The 21,828-nt window shown below is 36.5% G+C and overlaps 1 protein-coding gene across 1 annotated transcript in view; it reads left to right on the top strand.

Moving 5' to 3' along the window:
- The window catches only part of ADGRV1 (adhesion G protein-coupled receptor V1), a 264,541-nt gene that overhangs the window by 198,308 nt on the left and 44,405 nt on the right, over window positions 1-21,828 (top strand). Inside the window, exon 86 of the mRNA XM_063423040.1 lies at window positions 16,181-16,338. Within this exon, the coding sequence (XP_063279110.1) occupies window positions 16,181-16,338 (158 nt within the window). The remainder of the gene's footprint in view (window positions 1-16,180; window positions 16,339-21,828) is intronic.

The raw sequence follows: 21,828 nt of genomic DNA, 5'->3' as shown, positions 1-21,828 counted from the left end.
ATCAGCACAGAGTGATGCTTGACTATCTGTATGCAAAGCCAAGTGCTTCATGGACCACTCAGCCAAAGCTGGGGGGCAAAAGGCCTGCAGTTTTCACTGCTGATTTCTCACCATTTGCTGCTTAGTAATTTTCTGCATAGTAAATAAAATTGTCCTGAGATCTGTGCTACTGTGGGTTAAATGTTTCTGATGAACCACAGCTACTTCAGTTATGTTGACACAGCACCACAGTACAGGTATTTTTATAAATATATAAGAATATGTGCACACACACATACACATACACACACACATACACATACACATACACATACACATACACATACACATACACATACACATACATATACATATACATATGCACACACATATTTATATAGGGAAAAACCTACAGAATAAGCTAATAAAGTACAAAGTCTGACCTTTTTGTATCCTGTACTTGTATTTTATTTTCTAAACTTTTCTTGTGTTTCCAAAGAAGCTGCCTGATGTGCTACCAACTGCTAAGGATTATTTAAAATTACCTCACTTCTAAATGGGATGGCTTTAATTACCTTTCACTTATCCCTCATTACCCATATATATTTTCAGTGGAGGGAAATTGTTGGAGGGACAGTGGCAGGGAGTTGAATGTCTTTCATATCTTGGCAAATATTTCTTGTAAATGTTAAACAAATCAGAACATCAGCGCATCAGAATCAAGCATAATCACTGTACTGTGCTTTTAAAGAACTACAATAAAGAAAGATAAGTTCTATCTGCTTTGACTGATGGTATTTTGAAACATGAGTAGAGAAAAATATTTGTAATTGTAAAATTTCCAGTCATTATGGGATGGTTAATTACTGACAAATCATGTTATCATGCTGTCGTGGTAAATAGTTAAAAAGATAGGTTGTTATGGGTGAAAATTGCACCCACTAAAGGCCGTGAGGACTGATCCTTCAAACAGGTTGAGATGAAGGGATTTTAGTGCCCCCAAAAAACTCCAGGAACTTTTCTGAGGCCAGTGTAGTATTATGACAGGAGTATCAAAGAACATCTGCAAGATGAAGGCTTGTATCCCTGTCACTGACAGCTTTTAAAAGCCTCATATTTCTTTTCAGGTTGCACAAATAACTAGCAATTTCATCCCTCCTACTTTGTCATCTTTAATCAGTAAAGTACAGCCTACTGCTATTAAACCAAGTTGTTCTCAGTTTATCTGTTTTCCACTAAATTAGAAAAACCTTCATCTGATATTGTTACAATTTTGGATACAGGCACACAACTGAACCCCAAAGCTCATGCGACAACAGCCAAAGTTTATTGATGGACACCTCCTTTTATAGGGGCGTCAAAATTCCCGCACTTGAACATTTGGTTGGTGGAGGTCTTGACACCCCCCAGCTCACTGGTCAATTAGATGTCTGCATTCAAGATTGAATGGGGTTGGCTGGGGTCCCCCGTTTGAGTTCAAATCCAACCTATCGCTGCCTTATCCGAGGACTTGATAACTTCTGTTCTCTAACGAACTAGGCTGGTCGAGCTCGGGTCTGTTATGCCCAGGTTTATCTGTGCAGCTTCAGACCAGCTGTGGCTGTCACAAAATGGGCCAGAATAAATTGGGAAATGCTAAGATAAGCAAAAGTGAGCTCAGTGCCAGCCACTGATTCCGACTACCCCGTTAACACTGAGTCCGTATATATACCTTATTGTATTTGATCATTCTAAAGAAGAGGTGAAAAAAATAGCAAGATTTTTATTTGGTTGGGTGAGGCTTTTTTGGTTTTGGTTTTGGTTTTATTTCTTTTTTCATTTCATCACAGGGCTGTTCTGCAACCAGTCAATTTTGTGCTCAGATTTTAGTTCCATGAAGTAAGTGTAATAGTGCAATTAGTGTAGTGTAATTAGTGCAATGAGTTGTAGCTGGAAAGGCAACCTCTTTTCTGCCCAGCAAATCAAGGTGTATCTCACTGACCTCTATTAAGATACATATGAGTAAAAGGAATCCAGCTTTAGCAGACTGATTTGTGTTATTAGTACTACATTTAATTGTCGGTATGGTTTAGAGAAAACAGTACAACTGAAAAAACATATTTTGCAGATGTTATTCTTCTGCCAAAGGGCAGGACTGTGAACACGAGCTTCATTTATGTTTGACAGTTTGCACATACAAGTGTCTTCTTTTTCAGCTAGATTTGTATTAAATCCTTGGTTTAGAGAATGCATAGGGAAAGTAAGATAGGAGTGTCTGCCTTAAAAAATAGTACTAGGGAAACATTTTGTTGCATTGGAAAACTGTAACAAGTATTAAATAGTAAAAATCAAAAAAAAACCCACAAAAAAACAAAACCCCCCAAAAAACCCAAAAAGCCCCACAAAAAACCCAAAAAGCCCCACAAAAAACCAAAACCAAACCAAAACAAAAAAACCACACAAAAAACCCCAAAGCAACAAAACAAAGAAACAAACAAACCAACCAAAAAAACAAAAAAACAAAAAAACCCCACAAAGGCACAATAGCTTGTAGCTTCAAAGCCATTGATAATGACTCATGCACATGAGGATGAAGCCTTAAACGGGAGCAAGATAATTGACTGAAATCAGTCACATAACTCCTTATGTAGTTTTAAATTGCAGTGTTAGCAAGAACCTTGCTCTAAGAGATTTCAAGCAGGTTTCTGTCAGCTTAGTTTCCTGGTCAAATGCTGAAGGCTGCAAGTCTTCTGGGACTTCTGAAATGAGCTGCTTGGGAACTCCAGAGCTTCCAGTGCTTTAGAAGTCTCAGCTGTATTAATGCAGTGCTTATGGTGGGTCTTTGCTTCTTCTTCTTTGTTAACTGTATTTCCTTAGGATTTACTTTCACAGTAAGAAGGAAAAAAGGAAAAGACAAAGAAAAGAAAAGAAAAAGATGAAGGTTAAAAACTAGATATAAAACTCATCAGAGAGATTTCCAGAGGATCATATAATGCGAAGAATGAAACACAATAAGCCATGTTCTAAAACAACAGCAGATGACCTTTTGGGTTCTCATTATAGAAAAGCATTGTTTAGACAATTTCGTTTTCCCCTTTCTCCAACTGTTTAGCTCTACAATAACAGCAGCAGGAGAGCGCAACAAGGAAATTTCTTTTTTGCTTTATTATGCAATAGATCTGGTTTATTGACAAGACTGTTGTTGCACACTGACTCAGACTGAATCTTCTGAAGATTCTGTTCTTTGCTGTTCCAAAACAACATCTTGGCATTTCTTCATCCTTTGTTCATGGGAGATTGGATTTTCCCCAATGTTTTCTATTGTTGGTATTTACTCTGTGGGTACCTCTATTAATGAGTATGGTGATACTCATAATAAATTTTGACATGTCAGAAAAGATAATGGGATCAAATTTCTAGGAGTAATTCCCATGGATGTAGATTTGGCTTTCAAAAAATCACTGGGACATTCTGTTCAAATGTAAACAAGAATGGGCAAGCCTTGACTTAATTTCTGGCAATTCTAATTCTGCTGTTTCTGAACTTACATTTCTTAACCAAAACAGTCTAACTGTATTTTCATTATCTTTTTTCCCTCCTTCTCCTCTTCCCTCATTTTTTTTCTTCTTTCTTTTGCTGCATAGACAAAAGAAATGAAAAGGAAACTAAATAATGCCAAAGGGTTGATGCCACATACTCACTTTATAAAATCTGGGACAACCATTATTGAACATTTTGCATTTCCCTCGAAATTTATAAGCAAAATATAAGGAAAATAATTATAATGTGGAATTATATATGAAGTAAAACATATGGACTTATCTCTGAGTTAACCTGCATGAGACATAAACTAATTTAAATTCATCATACACAAATGCAGCTTTCATTTTTCTGCATACCAAACAACCTCCACAACAAACGTATGGGCAGTAAGAGATTTCTGGGGTTGTTCATTTTCCCATCATCCTGGTGAGGTGACTGAGGCTGAGTGCAGCAGTGAGTCAAAACAATCAGTCTTACTGTATTCAGCTTGGGGCAATAGTATTTGATTACAGGCATTTCAAAATGTACTTGTACAAGGGTGTGGCTTGTTTCACAGCTGCACAGGATTCTTCAGGGCAGCTATTATGAGTCCTCTGAGACTTGCTTAGCTTGACCCATGAGCAGATGGTGTTCAATGTTCCAGAGAAAATCCTCATTTCCTTTGGAGGAAAAATAATTAAACAAAAGCAAGAGTAACATCATATTGGAATTCTTTAGATGCAGCTACAGGGAAACCACTCACCTTTTCATTTTCTATTTCAACATAATTCCTTAGAGATATACCATCTTTCTCAATCAATTGTATTGCTGAAATTATAGGCTGTTTTTCTTCCTCTGAATTGAGTTGTTCCACACTCTCTCTCTTAGGTGAATGGGGCAAACTGAACCAGAAATTTTCACACCAAAATCTATATGGTTCTTACCATGGAGTAAGATGGATAACATGGGAAACAGCTGGTAGAACATCATGGCTATGTATTTATAAAGAACTTGCATATCATGCAGAGAATAAGATTTTTTGTGAAGGTATACAGAAGTGCACTTGTAGCTCCAGCTGGACGGGTGTTCTGGGGCAGAGGCTATGTTTGCACAGGGAGTGTTTCACATCTCTGCACACACAGCTGCAAGAAGCAGCTTAGCCCCAAGTCTGTTCCTGCAGCACAACAATATGGCTACCAAAGCACAGCATTGAAAAAACCCCTTAATAAAGAGCTGGTGGGGCTAGCAGCACTTACACTGCAACAAGTGGGGTGCAGCCTCTGCAAGATCACAAATTTAGGTGCTTGAGTCTGGTTATGAGAAAGCAAACTGGTACTTCCTCCAGAGCAGAAACACCGCAAGTTTCCACCCTGCGCTGTGTCCTGAACACACTGTACTGAGAGATGTGTCTGTTTGCTAAGTGGGGGAAAACAAGGTACTATGAAAACCCTAAACATACATAACTCCACACATTGCAAAAGCCTCTGATAACATCCAGAGACAGAGGTTCTGTGGCTGCATTGTTTGATGGTAAGAATTGAGACAAGGTTTTAAAAAGCCCCTGCTAATAACAGGAAGGGGTGCCTGTAGTTCACTTATCAGCAAGAACACTTATTTGTGTTAGTGTTCTTTTGCTTATCAGTAAAAGCACCAACAAGAACTTATAGTAGAAGTTTGGTGAACACTGTATTATTTAGGTTAAAAAACCCACAAAACCTCTAAGAAATCTTTTAAAATGCAGATATATTTTGTGCAATTTGTAATTTCTTTTACCTGACATTTTCTTAGCTTTCCTGAATGTCTTGTCTGGCTGGTAGAAAACCTATTTATTTTTAGCAAATTCACTGTGTAAATTACAAAAAACCTTTTTTTTTTAGAATGAGAAGCAACAGGAACTGACATTTAAATAGCTTCAGATACATACAATGCAGAGAGAAGTATAATATTTGCAGCTGTTCTGCCTGCCACCTTAAATTTCAGAGTTGCCTTACACACAGTAGTTCTTTCCTGGGAACTGGAACGGGAACATTAGAAAACTTTTTTTCTTCATAAAATGTAGCTTCACCACAGTACCAAGGTTTTTTTGAAACTTCTGTGATCACCATGCACCTCCTAATTCCAGTGTTGTCAGATTTAAGAATCCAATTCCTTGTGTTTTGGACCCACTTCTCACAGCTACCTACAATTTTATGGAAAGAGATCAGGAAATTATTTCTGAGAAGAGTGCATACATGTATAAATAACATTTAAAAATCCTAAATTGTCTTATTGAAAAATTTCCAGTGTATAACAAATATATTTCTAAGATTTTTTTTTTAAATTAACCTGGAATTTGAACTGGTTTGTAATACTGTACTGCAACTCAAATTAGGAAAATCAGACTTCAGCTTAAAATTCTTAAAATTTGATGCAGTCCACATAATTTGACAAACATGGGTTAAGCATGCTGTTTGTTTGTAAATCATTTGGGAAAAAAAAAAAAAAAAGGAAGTGTCAGGGATTTCCAAAAAAAGTCAAGAAAGCCTGTGACAATGATATCTTGCCAAGGCAATGACAGTGAGATATCAGCTGTGTCATGCCTCTTTGAAAGCTTCCATATCACTGTTTGATACAGTCCTAAACTAGGGCTGCTTTCACCTCCCTATCAGACCATTTTTTGGAGTTACCTCATGCAAATATAAATCAGATAGCTCCCTCCTGTTATTATTAGCTTCTGTCTTGTTGTTGAGTATACAAAAACAAAATGCATTTCCTGAGAGGAACCTCTTGCTAAAAGAGGTTGCATATTGGATAGTAATCACAGTATAAGCCCAGACTACATTTCGGTCAGCTTCCATTGCTTGAACAGCTTCTCTAGCCTCCCAAGTGAAATTTAGATGAAATTGTGATGCAGCTGTAGTTTTTGCTGACTGATTCAAAATCTTCTTCCCTTCTCAGTCCTGTAGAAAAATCATCCCAGTCAGAGGTTACAGCTCAGTGTACTCATACTGAAGCACTGAGTCATAAAAGACAGCATATTGTTTCCTCCTGAGTCACAATACCACTGTGCTTGCCTTACAGTGTTCAATTTACTCAAGATGCCACTTTTTCTTCTAAAACTTGCCAAGATTATTCATAATATAACTTAGGTTGTTATGAATAACGAGATGCGAGAAAGGCAGAATGCATCTGACCATTAATGCTCAGCTTCAGTATAGTTGCCATGGCCTTTTAATCATATTTTGATCAAGGTTTCCATACCCGTCCTTTTAATGCATGTCATTATGTAACTGCAGTGCATTGTATTATTATGACTTTTTTCTATATTAGCTGGAGTTTTCTGGCTGAAGTTGAGCAAGATCTTAGGAGGGAGGACATGGCCAGGACAGCTGACCCAAGGTGACCCAAGAGATATTCCATGATATATTCTGTCTGCTCAGATATAAGACCTAGGAGAAAGGAGGAGGAAAGGGACACATTTGATGTTTGTCTTACAAAGCCAATGCTACAAAGGCTCAAGTCCTTCTTCCTGGGAAGTGACTGGATATCACCTGCTGGTGGGAAGTAGACCACAAGTCTTTTCCTTTTTCTTCCATACGCAACCTTGTCTTTTGCTTTAATAAGCTTTATTTATCTGACCCATGAGGGTTTTTTCATCTTACTTGCTGCCCCACCCTTCCTCCCTGTCTTGCTGAGGAGAAAAGTGATAGAGCAGCTTGGTGAGCACCCGGTATCCTGCCAACAGGAATCCACCAAAAAGTTCTAAGGCCTGAATTAGGGTTTGAGTAATGTTGGCAAGCTGTAGAAATAGAGGAAGTCCAATCTTACTTAGAATCATCCATAATAACCTCTTAAAACCTCTGTGTTGGCATTGTTTTAAAAGTACTGAATTGAAGTGATGCAAAACAGCCTTAGGAATTTTGGATGGAGAGAGGATCCATTCTTCATCATAGATCCATAGGTCTATTATAGTGAGTGTCCCCCCTCAAGTAAGATTCTTGTTTTTCCTTTTCACTTCCCTGAGTAGACATATTGTGCCAACATTGGACCAACTTTTGGTTGCAAAATGTTGTTTTAAGCTATACTTTTATGCAAATGCGTCCATAAAAACAGAGAGACCTGACTGACTAAGTACTTTCCTGGTAGCTGTAATCCCTTTATTGTACTTTTTGACATTACACTAACATTCTCAGAAGCCTAGTAAAATTACTTTATGTTTTCTTTCTGTGATGTAAATTGGAAATTTTAACCTCTTTCACATATGTTTAATATATAATAAATATAAATAACAGAATGATTACTCAGTGCTACCATTTGCATAATATTATTACTCAGAGCACATCTGAAAAAGTTGTTTTCTGAAGTCTTAGGGGAAAAAAGTAATGCTTTGGATGCCTCTGTGGGTACTGTTATTAGAATGCAATTTGCCCTTTTCTAAAGAAACTACAAAAAGAAAATCTTTGCTGATGGGTTGTTTTAGAATTCTTGTGTTTGTGTCTTATGCCAATCTGTAGAGAGAAATTGTCTAACCAATAGCAGGATGCAAGACATACTATCAGTGGAAATAAAATTTTTGGTAAATGCTATTTTGGGTACTGGTTAAAGTAAACACTGCATTGTTAGACTGGAGCTGTACATGTGGTTTTCATCCTTGCACACTGGAAGGATTACTCTTCTATTATGTAGTTTGGATTGTGCAATGATTCAGTTGATAATGACTTTAAGTAGCAAAAATGATGTTAAAAAAATCATACTAGACAATATCTCTGTATATATGCAGGTGCATAGCTTGTCCATCCTATTCCTATGCATACCTTGCAGGTATTGATAATGAAGAGAAGGAAAGGGAAGAGTAAAGGGAGGAAGGAAGGAGAGAAGGAGAGGAGAAAAGAAAAGGAGTAAAACTGAGAAAATATCTACAGTGGACAACAAGAAAGCTCAGCTGATCTTCATTCTAGGGTTAACTCTCTATTGCTTAGGAAATGTTTAACAGGTGTTCACCAGAAAAGAGAGCTTAGGACTGAACCTCAGAGGTTTCATTGGAAAAAATGCTTCAAGTAAAGAAACAAGAGCTGTCTAACATCTTTCACTGTAAGGCATGTGCTTTAAGTAGTTTTTGTGGGTTTTTTCACCAGACATTAGTTCCTGGGCTTGAAAGTACATTTCTAATTTTTGTTTGGTTGCTCTTCTAAGGTGCCCAATCCTGATTATTTTCAGTCTGCTAAATACAGACAGTCCCTCCTGTGACTACTCTTAAGTATCCATCTGCCAATACTGATATAGTGTAAGCTCCTCAGCGTGTGTTTTGCTGCAAACAAAACATATGACCATTATTATAATTATATTACTATTATTAATAATAATAACATTAAATATTTAATAATAAAACTATTATTAATAATAAATTATTATAATTATATATTACAATTATATAATTATTTTAATTTTGCTTTTTGCCTACTTGTTGATTCAGATAGTCCAGTTCCTTGCCTATTTGTAGTTTTCCAGTAATTGTCCCTTGCCATTTGGTAAAACCCCACAAACCAAACAAACTAAAACATATCAGAAATACTTTTTTTCCCATGCCTTCAGAGCAAAACAAATGTATAAGACCTCTGGTGGCTTTCATAGCTCTAGTGTGAACTTTTTAAATTCAATTTGTGTATTTGAAATTTGCCAGAACCAGACTGTCCAGAATTTGACTGGTGCAGATCTAATTTTCTTCATTGTAGCTGGTACAGAGCACTGTGTGTTTTGTAGTCAGGATGAAAGTAATGTTGTTAACAACTTGATGATTTGGCTGTTGCTGCGTAGTTTTCACCCTAAGTGCTGGGCTGTTCATTGTTTCGTTCAATGCCAGTGAGGAGCTGCAAAAAAAGTTGTGAGAGAGCATGGCCAGGACAGGTAACACGAACTGGCCAAAGGAATATTCCACACAGCAGAACATCATATCCAGTATATGAACAGGGAGAGTCACCTGGAAGGGGACAGATAGTTGTTCAGTTGTTCAGGAGAGGGCTGGGCATCGGTCAGTGTTGTTGTGCAGTTCTGTAGTGTGTCATGTTTCTTCCAGGCTTGGTTACTATATCTCATTCTTCTTATTGTTAATATTGCTATTATTTTCTTTATTATCATCATCATCGTCATAATAGTCAGTATTACTATACTATTTTATTTTCATTGTTAAATAGTTCTTAACCCACAAGGTTTACATTTTGTTTCCAAATCTCTCCACTGAGAGGGCAGATGGGGGAGTGAGAAACCAGTCCTTACCTGCTGTCCAGGATTGAACCACAACACAGGCTCAGCATGCCACTGTGAGGTATTTGTGAGACTGATTAGAGTGGAATGTGTGCTGCAGAATAGACAATTCTTTCTAGATCCAGGCATGATCTTTACTTCTTTAGAACAGTAAAATTACCACTCCTGTCATTTTTAATGTGGTCTGTAGTAGTTTACAGATTCTAGTCTTCAGAAATAAAACTAGCTAGTGAGTGCACTAGGTATGCAGTGTGTTTTACATTATTTCCCTTGCATTACCTCCTGCTTTGTGATTTAAATAGTGTAAGAGGTCTCAAGTCCATTTATAAACCAAACCTGTAAACTCATGAAATAATGAAATCAAGCTTGTCTGATGTAGTCTGTTGTCCAAAAAAAATCTTGATCGTGAGCTGAATGTTTTAGCATGTCGCCTGGTTTTTTTGGTTTCTGACTTCAGTGAAATATTAGTATATATCTAGTAGTCTCAAATTCTGCACTATATTCCACGGATATTGAAAAAGACTGCCAACAGTTCTCGGGTTTTCAGAATTCTTAGATGAAATGTTTTAAGTAACAATTACTTTAAAGTCCCCTTCAAATATTTTTCAACATCTGCCTTGGTTACTAATGTACTGGAATATATTATTTTTATTATCTAATGTAATACAAGCCTGCAATAAAGGAGTTTCCATTCAAATGTTCCACAGCACAAAGCTGGGGAGAAAAAGTGCATTAAAAATAAGTTAAAATTCATAATGTTACTTACATCTGAGATCTCTTCTGAAGAAATACTACAGTATTTAGTGAGAACATGTGGATAGGATTGTATCTTCTCAAGAGTAATAAGCTTTGCAGGAAGAGGATGAGGATTAACTGGCTCTTTACCAGTTCTCCATGGAAAGAGCTCATGTGTGTTGTGGATGGTAAACTGAGGATGAGTCAACAATTTTCTGCTATGGAAATGTAGTCATTATTTGCACCTATTGTTAAGCAATTCAATCTTAAGAACACATAAAATCCTTCTGCTCTAGCCATGTACTGAGAAGAAATGCTCTCAAACATGCTGTAATCAATAACTTAATAAATACATCAGTAAAGTGGCGTGATCAAGGATACCAGCAATAGTCTTAATTATAAAATATTTCCAGAAAGACTGAAATATCTAGGGCTATTCATTTAGAAGAATGGCATACTGGAAAATAGTAGCTATTTACAAGTATATAAAGAAATATTGCAGCAAATGAGGAAAAGATCAGTTTTGCACAGCCATGTTGCCTCAGATAAGACATAACCTGTGTATACTGCACAAATAAACAGTTTAACATTGGGTAATAGTCTCTCTTAGTAAGTGCTGTGAAGCACTGAAGCAGGTTTATTGAGGAGGATTCTTGTTCTTTAACACTAGACAGAGATTAGGCACTAGTGATGTAGAATGTAATATGGAAAGAAGTATTTTATAGAGAGCAAAGCTTTCTAGTTCTCAGCCACAGTAGAATTTCCTTTAGTGAAAGGCTCACAAGAACAGCATGTCATTTCTGATGGCACTTGAAAAAGTTTTTCAAATTCTCACTTTTTTTTAATTAATCCACAGTTCTATCACAGGTCAGTGCTTGCTACAATGAAAGGTAGTAAGGTGGCATGTAATTCCTGTTTGTGAAGTAAAGCTCATAAAAACAACAACAAAAAAAAGGTAGATCACATTCCACCCTCCAAGGTAGCCATAAAGCATATCAAACTGGGCCACACTCTTTAATTCAGTCTCACTCAGTTTGAAAAAGTGTGAAGTCTGTTTCCAGGATGTTGCATGAACTGTTGTTAATGTGTATAAAGACTATGTGAAGCTGACTGAAGACTACAAGTCTAATCTTGTGTGCCTTCAGCAGTGTGATTTTTTTTTTATAATGTAGAAATATCTAGAATCTTACCTACTGTAGAAACAGAAGTTTCTCTAATGTGGCTTGAATTTCCTGAAGAACTAATGACTACCATCTCAAATGTTATCCATGATAAGTGCAGCTTAGAAATGTTACTGTTTCCATATGGTTTGCTCCACATCACTTCATAGAAGCATAAGCTTTTCTCTTAATAAAAAGAAAAAAAAACAACAAAAAAAATCAAAAAACCCCAGACAAATTGAAAATACTCCAAACAAACAAAAAGCTGCCAACCAAAACAAAAGACTAAAAAAAAAAACCAAACCAAAACAAAAACCAACCAAACAAACAAAACCCAAACCAAACCAAAACGAACACGTGGATGACCAAGTTTCACAGCACTTTTGCTTATCTTTTGCACTGGAACAAGTGTGAATGAGTTTGTTGAGGATGTGTCTTCACATACTTTAAAGGCTTCAAAATAGGGTTCTTTCTCAGCCACATCAACATATAGTTGGAGAAATTTTGTAGATAATGACAGAATTGCAGAATATTCTGACTTGGAAGGGACCCCCACTCTTACCCACACTGAGTAGTTCTACACACTATGAGAAATTAAGTTTTAGCACAAAGTTCTAATACAAAATACAAAAAAAATCTCATCTAAATTAAGTTCTTACATAAAAAGGTTTTCAGATAAACACATCTTTAAACTGAGCCTATACTCAGTTCTCCAGATGCTAGATTAAAGCTCTATTGTGACTTAATTTTGACACAAAAGAAAAATTGTGGCTACTGTTGGTGAAATTAATTCCCTTTCAAGTTTAGTGGGTTTTTTTCTCTGTTATTTTTCTTTTATTGTTATTATTTCTTTATTTTATTTTCAGTGGGCATATTGGTCTCATTACATTCCTTTGCAATTACTGCTACAGGAAATTGCACCCATGGGTTGGAAGCATGTGTAGTCCACAGTATACTATAGTTACCACATTGATTAGAGTAGATAAAAGAATTGAGGTGAGGTTGACATATTCTCTTAGGAAATATGCTAGGAAACTTAACAGTAGATCTGGCATATTAATGTGAAAACACAAGTATTTTCAAAAACAATTACAGGTCTTGACAATTGGTAAAAGACTATTCTGGATTTTATCCATGAACCCTTAGGAAGGGGAACTCGATCATTTCCCAAGTTATATTTTCTTTTGTTTTTTAAAGATCATTTAGGTTACTTATTAATTTTTCTGATGTTTCTGAAAAATTTTGCCAAGTCATGATAAAAAAAAGCCTTCTGAGGCAGAACTCAGAAGGTTAATACATGTTTGCATGATTCCAAGATCCATAAACCAACTCCCATGCTAAATGTGGTTGGATGTTCTAATTCTCCATTGGTTGAAATAAAAGAATACGTGCCACACCATTTGTTTTTTCAGCAAAAATCAAACTAACAATACATTAAGGGGTTTTTCTTATATAGTCTTACTAATATTTGGTCTCCCAACAAGTTCCCATCAATGAAAACAAATCACAAAAATAGATAAACTGAAAATACATGCAATTATGGGGGCTAGTTAAATGTTCCATCAGTTTCTGTTGTCAGCTTTGTATAAAAAGGAGCTTGTCTCAGTTTCCTGTTGTGTTGGCTTTTCTGGTGGGGACAGTGTTTTGAGACAGTCAATTGCATTCTTTAAGTCCTCACACAAAGTTAACAGAAAAATTTATAGCAATCGAAACAAAATTAGACATAAACAAAGTCAGTGGTCAAAACAAAGTCATCAGCACAGAACCAAAGTTGGACCCTCCAGTGAGATAAAAATAGTCAAGAAGGGTAAGACTTTAGGCATCTTGATACAAAAGCTAAATAGCTGTCTTTTCAATGCTGGAAGAGACCTTAATTGAGGGATCCTAATTCTCAAAATTCTCAAAATTCTTAATCCTCAAATATTCTCAAAAGAGTGAGGGGAAAAAAATACATTTTGGCAAAAGGAAGTGTTACTAGGAAATCACAGAATCTTTGCAATAAAATGAGAACCATGGAAGAAGCTAACAGTGTCAGTTTTCTGGTGGTTTTTTTTTTTGTTTTGTTGGTGGTTTTTTTGTTTTGTTTTGGTTTGGTTTTTTCCCTTTTTCTTTTTTTTCTTTCTTTCTTGCAGAAGGCAGTAGTTCAATAGATAGATTTTGTTTCTTGATTGGTTGGTTGTTTAGTTGTTTTTTTTGCTATCACTCAGATTCAAAACAAACAAAACAAAAAACTTACAGAAACCTAGGGCCTTAAAAAAATGAGAAAAAATAACTTGCTGGAGGGATATACTGCAGAAAATAATGTCTTCAGACAAGTAAGGTTTGTTATGATCTAGTTTTACAAATTTCTATGTCACCCTTTCTAAGCCTTTTAAAGTAGAGTAGTTGTGTTCTGAAACATTAACTTAGCTTATATTTTGGGGTATTTCTTAATATTCCTATCCAATGCTAGGAATATGCAATACTCAGTAATTCCGTGCCACAAGGGTGTCATGGTAATGGAATAATAGCTGTGTCTCCCATATTAGTATAATAAATAATTGTTGTTGGTCCCTGTAATTTTATCCCAAATGATATGTAATAAAATACGGAACTGTCAACATATATCATCACATTACTATGTAAGAATAAATCTTACAGGATGATGTGGTTGTCATTGACTTGCATAGCATTGCTTCAAGAAAAAAATCCAAAGTAAGCTGTGAAGATTAATACAGCTTTGTGTATTTCCAGTGTATTTTTTAGAACAAGTACTTAAGGGTATTAGTAAAAGTGATCCATCTCCATAGATTTTCACTTTTATACAGCTTTTATTAACTGAATGTAAAGGAGCATAAAGTTTCAAGAAACTCTGGTAGTTTTTTAGAGTATATATTATCTTTGAAATTAAAAAATGCATCAAGATGAGAAAAATACAGATTTCAGAACATAAATAGGATTTTATGGAAGACTATTCTTGTGCTAAAATTCTTGCCTGAAGTTTAATCACGAAAAGCAGCATAGGTTGTGGTAATATCATTTCATTTCTTAGTGCTAATTGAGCCAACTCAAGAATGTATTTGGGGAACAAAAATAACTTTCATACCCAAGAAATAGTGAAAATTAGAAAAATGAAATGGCTGGGATGTTGTGTCCCATATCAAACATGTTGAGACCAGGTCAAGGGAGACGATCCTTGCCCTCCGCTCAGCATTCATGAAGTCACACCTGGAATGCTGGGTTCAATTCTGGCCTTCTCAGTACAAAAGGGACATGAACACACTGCACAAAGTCCAGTGAAGGCCACCAAGATGAGTAAAGGACTGAAGAATCTCTTCTATGAGGAAAGGAACAAACACTTTGAATAAAAATGCAGAGTTCCAACTTTCCCTGATGTTTACTTATTCAGCTATGTTATCAGATGATATCTAAGCTTGGTGTCTCACTGAGCCTCTACATCCTGCAGAGAGCAGTGAAAGGTTTCTAGATTGTGCTGGAAATTTTTGGGGGATTCACTGAGTATGCATGACTGCTGTTCTGAAAGAGACAACATGGGAAGCAATCTGGCAGTGTATGAAAGTATACCTAAACAAGCCCAGAAGGTTTATCCAGCCCCGTAAGTCAGTGAAACATGTGCCTAGGCCTCTGTCAGACATATGTCAGCATCAAGAGAAAGCTTACTTAGATGAGCTGACCTGAGAAGGAGAAAGGCTGGGTAAGTTACACCCTCTTGATAGGGATAGCAGTGACCACGTAATCTCCAGACATACTGACTCCCGCACTGTCCCTTGGGCCGCTCTGTTGTGCGTCATCTCTAGAGTAGGTCAGTGGCTGCAAAGCACATACTGCTCTCCAGGGAGAGTACAGAAAACCCTGATCTCTCATACCCCTGAGAGCTCTCTTTATCATCTCCATTTTCATTTCAAGTCATCATCACATATGCATAATTTGACTCTTTCAGGGATAATTCATGTTCCTGACACATCTTTAAAAATAATTATAACTTAAATAAATGAAAAGGGCAAAAAGACACTGAACAATCAGGGGAAAAAAGGGGGGAGGGAGTGAGCATTTGGCTTCTATGAGCAAATGACATGTAATTTTCAACAATTTGAGAAGGAATAGTTAGGTTGTCTGTAGAACTTGTTCATTTATTTTAAAAATATATTTTTTCAAAAATTAATTTGTGTTTTCAGGAACTAAGTGTAGAAAATTGCAAAATGTAGAAGATTTTAGAAATTGATGACTAAGAATGATCACTTTAAATAAACATAGAAGCATGTAGTTTGTTAAAATGTAACTTTTTTCATTACAAGTTTAAATTTTTCCAACATTGTTTAGGCTAAATAAACATAACATGCAAGGAATAAGAGCAAAAGCAATACTCCTTAAGATATGATGATGAGATAAGAGTCAGCAGAACACAAAGAAACCTATCGAGATTACTCTGGGAACAGAATTAAAGAATTTGTGGATTTTAAAGCACACCCTTTTTCAAAAATATTTGTTTCTATGTTGTATTTATGGTCTTTCAAGGTGTCTCTTATGCTTATCAACAGCATTTTTTTTCATTTTTTTTCCATCAGGTGTTTCATTCCAAATGCCTATGCTGCTCTCTTTACCGCTGCTCTGGTGCCATTAATGTGCCTGGTGGTGGTTTTTGTGGTGTTCATCCACGCCTACCAGGTGACTCCTCAATGGAAGGCATATGACGACATTTTCAGAGGAAGAACAAATGCAGCAGGTATGATTTGTTGGCTACCCCTATGCAAACAAGTTGTACTTTTGAATGGCACTGACAGTTCAGAGAACCCCACCCGAAACCACGGTTCAGCAGATACTTATGCACTTGGTTTAAGGTTAAGCCTGCTAGTGTCCCTTTGAAGTCTGTGAAAGTACTTTGATGATCAAAGCTATGCAGATGCTTAATGGTCTGAGGGGCATAAAAATATGTGAAATCTAGAACAAGAAATTAGTATCACTGGCTTTGTGACTAAGTTTAGTCTAGCTAAAGAGAACAGAAATGAAACAAAGCACTGCCGTGCTTGGAGCGTTGTGTCCCCATGCTAGATTTTGGCTGGGGTACTGAACGTCCTGTCTCAGGGAGGGCTGGGGCTGATCAGGTGCAATGATTGCCAGCTTGCAGGGCATGATCTCCTGTGGGTACAGGGTGTGCTCCCTGCTCAGCCCCAGGTGATGGGCACAGCTTTGGTCTCTGCATTTTGCAGTGTGTTTGGTGGCTGTAAAGCCATGCACAGAGTGCTCTGTGCACTGGACTATTTGGAGTTAATGCCTCTGTTTTGATATTTCCTATGCTACTTGCAAATGAAACGTGCTTGAAAGGAAAGATCTGTCTTGTGCAAAACAGGAAGTTTCGGTCAGCCTCCTCCATCAGAACAATTTCAACTACAACAAAGTTCCCAAAATAAAGTTGCAGCAGTTTAGACCAATACTGCAATAATAATAGGACACTCTGTGGGAAGCTTAGAATATTTCTCTTGTCTTCATGGTATTTTGTAAAAAGAAAATGAGTTTTATAACCTAGTGCAAATCATCTTTTGATATTTGGGTTATAGAGATATATTCCTTTCTTGAGAAAATGATTATAAATAGTAAGTACATATAATATGGACATTTCTGCAAATATCTCTGTCCTTTTTAATGACACAATGTTGACTTGCCTAAGATCTGTGTGAATTTGAGTAAGGTCTGATGATATTCAAGACCAAGACTCTTTCATTTCTCTCTGCTATAAATGCACAGAGGTGGCTCCTCTTGTCAGTCTTTCAGCTAATTTATTTATAACTAACTTTTTGGTGGTATCTCCAAGGATACTCTTTAATAATATTTTGAGAGTTTAGGCTTGTCTCAGAGCAGTTAAACTAAAGGAAAAAAGTAAACTGAAGATTGAAATAATACCGTAAATAAAGCTGTCATGCAAAATGACAGAAAGTACTAATAGAAGTTATAAATGCATGATATAAGACATGAAAAAGTAGGATTGAAACAAATCTTTGATTTAGCATAGGATTAAGGTGTTTTCTTTCTTCAATAGAATTTAGAAAATAGGGTGGAGAATGTCAGTCTCAGAAGAAAAAAAATCAGGAAGACAAAATTCAGTAAGATCCCTACTTCCTTTTTTGTCTTTTAAGTCAATTGTAACTATTACTATGTGCGCACCTGCAACTGCTATTTTGCTACCAAAAAGCACAAATTAAATACTCCATACAGTGATAATGAGAGCAGCTTGGAGAGAAGCTGTTTTAGAGAGGAAAATGAGCTGTCTCCTGCAATTTATGGTGCCTGGAATTGTATAAGGGGTCTCTGCGTAGCTGTGTTTATGATTTAAGGTTCTAGAGAGAATATATCATGATTTCTGTAGTTTGTAACATTGTCTATAACTACATAACAAAGTACTAAATGTTGACTAAAGGCCTCTGATGTTTTTGACTGACTATTTGTCTTCCAAAATTAAAGATGACGGTAGTATATTTACACACCTTTTAATGTCTTCTGGGTATATTGTGCTTATAAGACACAGTCAAAGGCAGCTTGCAGTGGTGAGGCCTAGTATCGCTTATAAATGTTGAATCTTGACATTCACTCAGTTGACTATCTTCTTACAAAATTTCTGGGAGCTGCTCCTACTCCTGTTATACAGCAGCCATGTAAATTGCTGCTATGGGAAACAATATCTTTCCCATCACAAAATTTGTCTGCAATCAGTTTCATGATGCTATCTTACTTTTGAAACAGAGAGGAGGTCTTTGATTATATCTGCACCAAGTTCTGGCCTTCAAGATGCTATGTGTTAGGAAGGTCTTTTGGCAATGTTGCTTTCTTAAGTTGCAAGACATACCTTATTTTTTCTTATAGCAATGAATATGCCAGGGTTTCTCTCTGTTTCATCCAAAACCAGAGGAAAGGTGGAGTCACCAAGCAACAGTTTATCTATGCCAAAGGCCTTAGAGAGTTCAAGACAGATGACATCAGTTGCTCTTCCCTTTTCTATTAATACAGTCACTCCATTATAGGCCACCATATTATTCTTCTGCAGTTATTAGAATAAATTCTGTAAACTTTGTAAAACATCTTGCTCAACTTAGGTAGTAGCATGGTGTTTTACTATTTTTTTTTCTGTCCTAAAAGCAGTTTTTTGCCACCCACACTAAAGGAGACTCCTGTGTATTTTTTCTTTCCCACGAGCAGAAAAACAATGCTGAGTTTCACCAAAGTTTCACCACTTTCATGCCTAGAAGAACACACTTGGTAGCTGCAAAGAGGACCAGTTTGTAGACAGATGTTTTCTTCAATATCACTGGAGGATTTATTACTTTTATTTATACACAGATACCCATTTTTAATTGTACCTCTTTTTCTGTCATGCATATATTCTTCCTAGTCATCTGCATTTGTCCTAGGTACACTTAAGTAAATTCTCATCTCTCATACCCTGTTCTGGTAGTTTCAAGAAAATGCCATGGCCAAATGACAGCTAGCCTAGCAAAAATCTGCTTTTAGTAATTGGTGTCAATTCCTTTGGCAGTGGTCTGTGATATTCCCAGAAAGTATTTACTTGTGACTAGGCTATCACTGTAAAAGAATATGATTAAAACAAGGTTGTAGTGTAGAATAAACATGAATGAATAGGGTTTGTCAAATCTTAACTTCAGCAATATGCACACTTCTCATTACCCTATCTGGAGCACCAAATACATGAGTTTGCCCTCTCATGCTCTTCTTTACTGTCCCCGAATTGCTCTGTTATTGGTCATGTTAGTTTACATGGTGATTGATACAGTATACTTAGCTCAGGGAATTTTCCTCAACAGTAGAGGGCTCAAGAAAGAGCAGTGGGAGAGTCAAGAATTAGTCATCTCTTTGGAGCAGTCAGCTCTTCCTTCTCAAAAGTGAATCTTGGAAAGAAAAGTATAAAAGGCTGAAAAAATTGTGAAAGCTGATTTTCAAGGAATGCTAGCTCTACGTCTTGTGTAGTCATTCAGAGAGAGGCATTGAGTTTGCTTAAAAAGATTTTTCACTTTGTACTCATTCTGTTTGCCAGCCTTTCAGCAAATATATTCTGCTGGCTGACTCTCCTCCTATATATAGAAACTACCTTCTCAAAAGTTAGCCTTGACAGGAGCCAAGTCAGAAGCATTCACTGGATAAACAGCCATTGGGTTAACTAATATTTAAGTTTGCATCCTAGGACACAGTTTACCCTCCTGGCTGCCAGGGAACTGCTGGCTCATGCTCAACTTGCCATCAACCAGTCCCTTTCCATGGTGCTGCTTCCCAGCATATCATTCCCCAGTCTGTCCGTACATCCAGGTTTGCCCCATCCCAGGAGCAGAACCCGACACTTTTCCTTGTTGGACTTCATATGGTCAGTGATTGCCCATTCCTCTGATGTGCTGAGGTCTCTCTGCAGGGCCTCCCTACCTTGAAGGGAACCAACAGATCCTCCCACATTTGTATCGTCTGTGACCTTGCTTAGCATCCCTTCCAGTCCCGTGTCCAAGTCATTTATGAAGATGTTGAAGAGCACAGGGCTGAGGATGGAATCCTGTGGAAACCCACTCATGACAGGTCCTAAGATCCAAATGCAGAAAATTAATAGTAACAGGACAGCAATCCAATAGTAATGGTTTTATTTTCTGTTTGTTAACCTTTCATAATTTCACAAAAAGGTTTAAAAATGTAACAGAACAACTTGATTTTTTTCCCCCTGATAATTTTAAATAGATGAGCTTCATATATTGAATGAATCTTGAACTGGCATAATTTCATGCCCTACTCGTAAATATGCAGTACAACTTACCTGAATCAGATATCATAATTGTTAAAGTGACAGAATTAATGTAAAGATTAAAACTTCATGTTGCCAAAATAGAACTAAATAAAGAATGACTTGGATATTTAGTTGTAGAATTTTAACTACCTAATTTCATCCATCTTCATATAAATTTCTTAATATAAAATCATAGGATGGTTTGGGTTGGAAGGGACCTTGAAGATCACCTAATTCCAGTATCCAAATATATTATTGTGTTAGCAGTGTGCAATTCTTAGTCACAGCAAAACATGCTGAATAGTCTGCCTACACCTGCTACTATCTGATGTTCTCAAGAAACAAATAAACCCACAAAATGCAAGTGCAGGACATTCCAGACATGCTTGTGTGCTCAGGAAATGATGCTGAGGACAGGACTTTTGATTACAAGTGAGAATGTATGTCTAAACATGTAGTTGTGTGTCTTCCCTAACCTATAAGATAGATGCTGAAGTCTTTATCTGGAATCATAAGATAAATATCATGTATCCAAGAGAATCAAAGGAGTAGCGAATTACAGGAATGCTTTCATCTTGAAATGGCAACATGCATATAGAAATCAAGAACCAGATGTTGGCTACTTCTGAACTGAGAGTTATGGACAGCATTCACAGTATTCATCACACGCACTGGATATAATATTTTAGTCTTCACAGTGCTCCAGGAGTTTTTTGTTTGTTTGGTTGGTTGGTTTTTGTTTGGTTTTTGTTGTGGTTTTTGTTTGTTTGGGTTTGTTTGTTTGTTTGGGGTTTTTTAGGAGAAAAACAAATCTTCATCTTTAAGACTTTTTACAAATATTCTTAGGACAAAATGTACAAGAATAATTAGAAGCTGAAATAAAGAACTGACATCTGAATAAGATAATAACATAAAAGCATCAACTTCACTTGTGTTATTTAGATTGCTTACACTGTGCTTCACATGTCCAAATTAGCTGTTTTCCTTCAAAGAAATCTGTAAAAGCAAGCTCATGTACATTGTGCAGTTGTGACTGCACAGTTGCAAATTTAGCACTCATTTAATATTTTGCAACTGTGCATCCAAATATTTTTGTTATGTGAAAGTAAGCAGGCTCTTTTTTTTTTTTTTTTTTCTTTTTTTTTCTTTTTTTTTTTTTTTCAACTCTTCTGGGATTTGCCATGTTCCCCGTGTAACAGTAATTGCATAAGATATGATAAAATGCCCTTTTTTTCAATTTATTATAACCCAAGGTGTCTTAAGGTGGTACGTGAAAGTTTGCAAAAACCCTGAGATTTGGTGCAAAGGTTAGAGAGGCTAGTCTTCTATGATTTTGAAATAGGGATGTCTTTATTATGCTTAATGGGACATGTTCTTTTCTTTTAGAAAGTATCCTTTAATTGCAAAACTTTCCTTGCCACAAGCATCAGCATATTAAAAAAA

The sequence above is a fragment of the Prinia subflava genome, chromosome Z (genome assembly GCF_021018805.1).
Source record: "Prinia subflava isolate CZ2003 ecotype Zambia chromosome Z, Cam_Psub_1.2, whole genome shotgun sequence".
NCBI lineage: Eukaryota > Metazoa > Chordata > Aves > Passeriformes > Cisticolidae > Prinia > Prinia subflava.
Note: the sequence above shows the minus strand (reverse complement) of the source record. Positions and strands in the feature narration are given on the sequence as shown.